Source organism: Crocodylus porosus, unplaced genomic scaffold, assembly GCF_001723895.1.
Source record: "Crocodylus porosus isolate Cpor-Errol unplaced genomic scaffold, CroPor_comp1, whole genome shotgun sequence".
NCBI classification, from domain to species: Eukaryota; Metazoa; Chordata; order Crocodylia; family Crocodylidae; genus Crocodylus; species Crocodylus porosus.
The window spans coordinates 14375256-14384365 of NW_017728947.1; the positions used below are offsets into that span (position 1 = coordinate 14375256).

General features: G+C 46.3%; 1 protein-coding gene across 1 annotated transcript in view; it reads left to right on the top strand.

The window, feature by feature from the left end:
• The first annotated feature begins 8898 nt into the window (after nucleotides 1–8898).
• IPO7 (importin 7) overlaps nucleotides 8899–9110 on the top strand; it is a 51428-nt gene continuing 51216 nt past the window's right edge. The window contains exon 1 of the mRNA XM_019551655.1: nucleotides 8899–9071. Coding sequence (XP_019407200.1) covers nucleotides 8937–9071 — 135 coding nt within the window. The 5' untranslated portion in view covers nucleotides 8899–8936. The remainder of the gene's footprint in view (nucleotides 9072–9110) is intronic.

Sequence of the window (9110 nt, forward strand, 5' to 3'; positions counted from 1 at the left end):
GACTTCCTGCCCTTTGGGCAGGGGGCTGGACTCGATGATCTCCCGAGGTCCCTTCCAGCCCTGATGTCTATGAAATCTATGAAAGGAAGAGGGACCAACATGTTAGAGAGTGTTTGGGTAGAAATAAACTGGTGTAGGGGTTTGTGTAAAAAGGAAGAGGAAGACAAAAAAGCTTATGCAGGAAAACAGAAAGAGAGAAAACAAAACAGACAGGAAGGAGAGATTGAATTAAAACAAAACAAAGGAAGAAATTTAATTTATTCCCCAAAGGTCAAGACATCACAATAAAGTGGCTTAAATTCCTAAATACCTTTTCAACATGTCATTTTCATATTAAGCAGTTATTGAAGTTGTCATGAGTTGTCTCCTTTAGGAGGAGGTATACTTTGATGCTATTCTTTTATTTAGAACAGATATACACAATTTTCTGCTTCCCTGAACATAGTAGGATCTAACAACAGGGAATAATTTATCTGCTAACTGGTCCAAGCCCCTTTCCTGTCAGCAGTGTACTCCAAAGCTTTCTCGTGCTCATTTTTTTCAAGGTAATATTACAAGTGTTTCCCAGGCTGTCCCTGGGGCTTCTTCATTACCTTCAGTGTGACATCTCTTCTGCTTTTCTGTGACATACATTCAGAGCTCTCTCAGGCAAGATTCAGTCTCTTGTGTTTGCATTCATACTCTTGAGTCCATATAGCTCAGATTGCTCACCAGCCTTGCCTGTGGCTTGTGGCTTGTTTTCAGCTTGACTATCTGTTCTACAAAGGAACTAAACTCCTTTTACAGGTATCCTTAATGTGCCTTCTATGCCTACCAGCTTCCATAGAGTTTTACCCAGACACCAGCATAGCATATTTCTGGTTGTTGTGTCCACTGTTCTCTTTCCTTTTATTCACCTTGTTTAAAATATGTATATAAATCTTACCCGGGGTTAAAAAAAAAGAATGTGTATCCTGTAGAGCTTTAAAGATTTACATTGTAAAGTTCTAGCCTGCAATGGCTTGTATGGCTTTTAAATGCCCACATCTTAAGAGTAGGCAGCTTTGACCTTACATCTGCTATTTAAGAAAGTTAAACAAAAAACTTTTTGATCTCTTGATTTAGACTTTTTAAATGGAAGATGCAAGTGGGTACATATTGAGTGTGTATGTCTGTCTCCTAATTTTAGAACAGAAAGAAGAAAAGATAGATAAAAACCAGGTAAAGGGAAAGAAAGGTAGGATAATATTTGGTACTAAAGAACAAGGTAGAATTCTTGTTGACATACATCTATCAAATGTATAATAAACCTGAACTATTCATATAAAGCAGTTAGGCATCTTTCTGAAGGCTGATGAGGTACAGATTGGGGACACGTGGGTGGTAGGAGGTGAGCAGTGATTGCTTTATTAACCCTCACAGCCACTGGTGAATCTTGATCTAGCCCATAAGGAACCCCACAGTCTGAATTCAGCAAGGACCAGGTGAGTTTGATATCCCTGTTTTAGCGTTACCACAGCCAGTTAGTGTAATTAAGGTCTTATAATATTTTTCTTTCTTTTTCTCTATTTTTCTATCCTGTGCCTTTACTTCTACTTTCTCTCTTGATGTTCTGTTCTTCCACTATTTTCCTCTCTTTCATCTCTGACTTTATCTTTGAGATCCTGTCTGAGAAGGTGCTGTACTTGCAGACCATCAACGCCTATGTCTTCCCTGCCCACCCTGATGCAACTTGGAGTTGTCGCCTAGTGGCAGCAACACAACAGCAAGCCCTCCTGGCCTGGTACACTGTGTACAAGCTACCTATCACCAAGAGAACTGGCAACTTCCAGTGGCAGCTCCTGCATAGGGCTCTGGCCACAGGCACTTTTTAGACCTGGCAGTGGTAGTGTCCTGCCCTTTCTGCAAGAAAGATGTGGAAGAAACTGTCTTTCATATCTTCCTGGATTGCCCCCTGCTGCAGCTGCTCTTTACTGCTCTCAGCACCTTTGACTTGCTGGACTTGGGCTTCTCTGAGACTGTGTACGTCTTCCCTATCCTGTCATTAGCAGCTAAGTGTTTCATGCTTGGCCCCTGGGAGGGTGAAATACTTTTGGATTTTCATAATTTGATTTTAGTATTTGTGTAATAAAGATTTAAAAAGTCAGAACATCCCTTTCTTTCTTTGCATTTTGTTCTCCTTCCCCATTCTTCTCTTGCTTTCTTGCTTTCTGGCTCAAGTATGTGTACATTGCTATTGGGCAATGCAGTGCTGAATCACTCTTTGATGAAAGCCCTGCCTACTCCAAACATCTGACTGATGATTTAAGATTCTGGAAGAAGGCAACATTTTCCGAAATACAGACTTAGTGATTTGCCTAGCAGCAATGTTTTTGCAATTTTAAGAAAATGGATGGTTAAGTTGGGAAATGATAAAGCAGTCTAAAAGTATATTTTTACAACACTTGCTCTTCCATTGACCTCATAATGCAATCAGATCTGTAACATTAGGCGAATGATTTGAACTATTGCTTCTACTGAGAAGATACAGTCTGTTAGTATTCCTACATATCAACTGGATTGTAGTAAATTGTTAAGAAATCCAGAATCTAGAATGATTTGATAGCCTTATAATGTTATGCTATTAAATTATTATATGAATTAGTGCTGTTTATCTCTCTACAGATTAAAAGCACCTTATAAATGTTGAGAATTTGTAGTCATTCCTTATAAAATAATGGCCCAGACTGTTCCACTGAACTCAATGAAATTAAATTGCTTTCAGTGTGAGCAGAACAAAGCTATAAATACGCCATGTATTCTGAATTTAACAAACTGAACTCTGCAAGTGTTTATTAAAAATAAGAATGCAAGTTTAACTGTCCAATTAAAAATCATATGCACAATTGTTTTTACTTATAAAATTAGTTTCTAGTCAACTTCATTTTCATATTCCTATGCACTGGAGCAGTCGTTTTCAACCTGTGGCCCATGGAACCCTGGGGGTCCGCGGACTATGTCTAAGGGGTCCATGGAAGATGACCAGGGATCCTGGCTTTCTCGGTCTAAACATCACAAGTTCTCAGATTAAAAAAAAAAAAAATCACAAATTCTCTGATTAAAACTCCCAAATCTGCATTTTTTCCACAATTAAAATGAAATGACACGTATATAAAGTATTAGTTGAAAACAATGTTTTATTGATATTTTTACAATTTTAAAGCAGTATGGAAACCTACCAGTGCCTCAATCATTATAATTAAAACATTCTAAATATCTATATATTTTGGTGTTTAATTTTGATTTTTTTATCATGGATGATCAGAGCTCCCCCTGCCCCCTTCGCTCACCAGGATGTGGGTCCAGCTGTGACTGTGTCCCCTGCTGCTTTTTGGCACTGAGTGGCCCTAATATGCCAGTGCCCCTCACTACCAAGTCACAGCCCCTCCAGCACTGCTGGTGCCCCTCACTCCTGACCCACAGCCCCACCAGCCCTGCTGGTACCCCTCACTCCCAACTTGCTGCCCTTTGCCCCCAGGGGCCTTATTTTTAAATGGATCCAGAATTTCCTAAATGGGAATGCAGGCTACTGTCTTTCAGACTATGGGGGAGGATGAAGGCAAGGTGCAGCTGGAGCCTTGAGTTCAGCAGGGAACACTGAGGAGCTGGGCAGGGATCAGGTGCAGGAAGGGAGGGGAAATTACTGCTTACTGACCCCACTGTAGCTGTCCCCAGCTGATCTGGAGCCAGGGGGAGGCAGAGGCACTACTATCCCACTTCAGTGAGGGCTGTGGGGAGTGTGTGGCTGCCTGGGGACAGTGGTAGTGGCATGCAGGCTGCTCCTGGCCTGCCTATCACCTCAGGGCCCCTTGCTCACTGGAAGCAGGTGTTGGAAGGAGGAATCTGTGCCTCGCAACTGCTGTCCACTGTTGAGCCTGGCACCCTGGGCAGCCAGTCCCTGCAGCATGGACAGGAGCAACTCTGGGGCTCCCCCTGTGCCCATATTAGCTGGGAACAGCAATGGCAGCTGTGGAAAGGGTGTGTGTCCACATCACTACACCCCCAAGATCCACTCCTGCCCTTTTACAATTGGGTTAACTGTGGGTGGCCTTTGTTGTAAGTCCAGAGTATGGCTTGAATGTAAGCAGCCATAAAAATGGAGCTCATTGTTAACTACCTCTCCATGCTCCATACTAAAATAAGAGATAAAGAAAGGAATGCCAATTGCCACTGGCTTCAGCATGTGATTTTACTGCATAAACAATATGGAATTATGCTCATAATGTAAAATAAAGCTTTCCAAATACATTTCAATCTTATGTATTTCAGGATTCTGAGGCCACTGAATGTATCTGTTTGCTGCAGGACTATGCTCCACGATATGACCTTTTCTTTCTTTTCTTTTTTAAGTTCTTACCTGTTATGGTTACTGAGATAACCCCAAAATGTGAAAGTAGTGGGTAAACTGATGCTATGTCATCCATATAGTTTTGCAGAAAGCCACAACAGCTTTCAATTGGAGTCCCATTGGTCTGTAATTCTGCAGTTATATCATTTGGCATTTTCACAACTTCCCATTAAATGTGGCCTTTTTGCCACAGATGTCACCATTTTTCTAGGCACCTGACATATTATTTTCCATTTCCTTGCCCCATTAGGACCTGTCTGCAGTTGCCTCTTTCTTTGCAGTTTTTCTCACAAGAGGGAATAAAATGAGTTACAGTGCTCTCTTCCATGTAGCTAGGGATCTGGGGGTCAAGGAGTGAAAGCTGTAGTCCATCTCATGAACAGTAATCACAGAAATCCAGAAGGGCAGTACTGTGAATTAAACTGATTGGCAAACAGTGCAGCTGAGCGCTGAAGCACCAGAGACGCTTGACTGCCAAAACCATGTACAGTCTCCCTCGCTGCATGGAGGGAAGGAGGTTCTGAGCCTAATGGAAACAGGGACTTGAATGTGGAATAATCTACATGGAGAACATAGAAAAAAACATAGTTTAGTATTAGTTTAAAGCCAGACTGGACCATTAGATTAGCTGCTTTGGCTTCCTATATATAGGCAAGATTACAGGCAATTAAATTACAACCAGATACCCAGTATTGAGGACCAAAGCTTTCATTTTTGTCTGTAGCATAAATTGTGTTTTGACTAAGGCATCTCTTCCAGAAAGGGGTCCAGTCATGAACTGAAGGAATTAAGAGATATGGAATCTACAACTACTACTGCTATTTTGTTTCAATGGTTAATAACCCTATTTAAAAAGTGTCTGATTTCTAATTTGAATTTGATGGCTTTAGCTGCCAGGCATCGGCTCTTGGTACTCCTTTCAGCATGATCTAAAGAGACTTTCTCCTGGCCACTGTTACCAGGTCAGAGAGACTCAACCTTTTCCTACATTCCTTGTCCATTCTTGGGGGGGTTCTTCTTAGACCCCCTGCATTGTGCATGCCAATCTTCTGGCTATTATTCACCCCTCAATCATAGAATCATAGAAAAATAGGGTTGGAAGGGACCTCAGGAGGTCATCTAGTCTGGTGGTTCTCAACCTTGTTTATATCAGGACCCATTTGTAAACATTGACGGCCAGTCTTGACCCAGTGCCTCTCACTCCCCGCCACTGCCCCAGGCTCCAGCCCCCAAGTGTATGGGGTAAGGGGCACTGGGTGGGGGGGAGGGCAAGCAGCCTCTTGAAGGCTGGAACTCTTCCAGCCTGCAAAGGAAAAGCCAGTTTCCCATGTTTTTCTCCTTTAAAGAAGAATCCATTATTTTTAAAGTTTTTTGATCCATTTTTAAAGTTTGTTTGTGACCTTTTCATATATTCTTGTGACCCACTTTTGGGTCACAACCCACGAGTTGAAAAACGCTGATCTAGTCCAACCCCCTGGCTCAAAGCAGGACCATTCCCAACTAGATCATTCCAGCCATGGCTTTTGTCAAGCTGGGCCTTAAAAACCTCCAAGGATGGAGATTCCACTGCCTAAGTAACCTGTTCCAGTGCTTCACTACCATCCTAGCGAGAGAGTTCTTCTGATTATCCAACCTAAGCTTCCCTTGCTGTAACTTGAGACCATTTCTCCTTGTTTTATCTGCCACCACTAAGAACAGTCTAGCTCCAAACTCTTTGGAACTCCCCTTCAGGTACTTAAAGGCTGCTATCAAATCCCCCCACAGGCCATGTCCACATGTCCCCAGGGAACCAAAAATCCACACCACAATTAGCAGCGCACCTTATGCCACCACTGCCTGTCCCCAGGGAACACCTGTGCCACACGTGTTCTGGTGCACAGTAAGTTACCCTGGGGGCCGTAGGAGAGGCTGGGGCCAGCAATTGGGCTGCCCCAGCAGCCTTACCTGGGTTTCTGGGGGACTCCCAGGACTCCAGGAGCAGTGATTCTGCTGCACAGAGCCTAGCTGGCAGCCACAGTGTGGCCCTGGGCAGCCTGGCTCCACTTTTGAGCAGCACGCGCTGCCCATGTGTGCACTGCTTTACTTTTCTTCTCTGTGGGTTTTTTTGACCCCTGGATATCCAGGAGTCACACCCTCTGTGCTGCTCCCTTGCAGCATGGAGAACAACTGAACATGTGGTATGTGGCACTGCAGATGCGTCTTCCATGCCATATACTGCATGGCCATACTCATCTAGACGTAGGCTCAGTCTTCTCTTCTGCAGACTAAATAAGCCTAGTTCCCTCATCCTCTCATATGTCACTTGCCTCAGCCCTCAAACCATTTTCATTGCCCTCCCTTGGACTCTCTCCAACTTTTCCACATCCTTTCTATAGTGGGGGGCCCAAAACTGGACACAGTACTCTAGATGTGACCTCACTGGTGCAGAATAAAGCGGAATAATTGTTTTATAGTGAACTAAAGAATGTTACTAAAATGGTTGCTACTATAGCAGGAGTGCTCAAACCCTAGTCTGCAGGCCAGGTCCAGCTTGTGGATGTCTTCTGGACTGCAGGACTCCACATAGGTCCAGAAATTTGGTGGTGGGAGAACAATAGCAATTAACACTGATGCTGTTCTTCTGCCACCAAACTTCCAAGCCCTGCATGGCTGGATTGGGCTCTGGTTGGGCTAGCCATCCAAAGACAGATCAGGTCCTGGCCGGACTGTTACCGCATGACCGGATTGGGCTCCAGCTGAACCAGCACCGCACATGAAATCAAGCCTACAGATCAGTTCTGGCCCACAGACTGCCCTGGGACTGCTCATCCGGCCTGTGGGGTGATTGGGTACAGAATTTGATCTTGTTATGCTGTAGAGCTGACCTTGTGCCAAGCATCCACATCCATAAGTCACCCTGAAAACAAATACGTATGTGCAATGGAAGAGATGGAAAGAGACATTTTTGCTAAGCAAGTGGATTCTATTTTAAAATTTCCAACAGAACCAATCTTCCAATAAATAGGAGCTGGGCAGCTGTTCCTATTTATTTTGGCAGCTGCAGTAGATGCCCAGCACATCACAGCATTGGGAACAGCGTCCTCTACAATGGCATGAAAGAAAGGAATCTGTCGAGAAACTCTCTTCCTCTTAAAGGGAGCTCAAGACTGAGATGTAATGAGCGTGTCTCAGCTGTCCTTTCACAATGTCTGATGAAGTGAACTTGGGTTTGAGAAAGTTATAGAGAGAGAGCATAAGTTTTCTCATTTCGTCTTTGTTGGGAATGCTTTGACTGGAGGAGCTCTATCATGGTTTGCTGATGGGTGTTGAGGTGATTCAACAGTTCAATCCTTGAGTTGCAAATCCATCCACAGAGGTTGCTGGTCTTTCCACAGAGGAGAGTGGGCTGGGATTCCTCTTGTTCCTTCCACTGCACTCTCTTTCTCTCCTCTGCTTGGAGGGCAAGACGCTTTACCTCGAAGGTGCTTGGTTGAGATTGTGATGCTGCTGGAGGTGGCTGGCAGCCTATTCCTGCCAGCTCTGGAGGCTGTGCTCTAAGAAAGCTTACCTGCTCTCTCTCCGTATGTAGTACGTAGACTGGCTTGCCCATGGGGCCTTACGGCTGAAGGCAAGCAAAACTCAGGGGCATCCAAAACCCAAGCCTCTGGGCTTGGGCATGCAAGTAGGATACCCACCAAAGGTTTTGGAAGCATCTGAGGCCCCAGATGGGGGTGGAGGATGTTTGCCGGTAGTTAGGGCCACTTATGGTCCTGGACTGACTCTTGCATTTGGAATTTGTTTTGGCTAATTTGGCTTGGAATATGGAAAATGTAAAAAAAAAAAAAAAAAAAAAAAATGATACTTATATAGTAAAGGGGCCTCTCTCTCCTATGCAGCTTCCTGCCTGGCAGGGCTTGGTCTCTGCAGGGACAGCCGCCAGCTGAGGGGGGCAGCTCTTCAAGGAGCCTCCGGGGCCCCAGCTCTCTGCAGGGACTCGGAAGAGGCTGAGAGGCCGGGGCAATGGGCCGCTTCCCCAGTCCCCACCACGGAAATCTGCAGTCGGGGGTGGGGGGGGAGGTTTGAGACCAGCGGCTTTAACCAGTTTAACCAGGACCCACTTGTAAACATCCACGGCCAGTCCCCACCCGCTGCCCCTCGCCCCCAGTGTGTGTGGCAAAGGGGGATGTGTCCCCAAGCAGCCACCACAGGCTGGAGCTCTGCTAGCCTGCAAGGAAAAGCCCACGGTGCCCCACTTTCTTCTCCTTTAAAAATCTATTTTGTGAGTTAGTTTGAGTCCCTTTCAGCTTTTCTTGCCACCCGCGGGTGAGACGGGCTGTTTCGGAGAGGCGAGGACAGCCCGCGCCCACCCCCAGACCAGCAGCCCACAGGCAGCTTGTGCACGCAATACCGGCGACCCCGTGGGGCAGGCACACGGGGTCTTCCGCCCCGTGGCGTGGCGTAGCGGGGCAGGGCCGGGCGGGGCGGACTACAGCTCCCGTGGTGCCCTGCGGCGGAGCGGAAGGCCCCGCGGGCGGCGGGGTTTGGTCTATCCGGGGCCTTGCGCGGCTCTTCCTTTCGCGCCGGCGGGTCCATGTGCGCATCGCGCCGCGCGGCCCCGGCTCTCCCGTCTCCCGGCCCGGCCATGGACCCTAGCGCTATCATCGAGGCCCTCCGGGGCACCATGGACCCGGCCCTGCGGGAGGCCGCCGAGAGGCAGCTCGACGAGGTGAGGCGCGGCCTGGCCGGGCCTGGGCGGTGCTGGGGC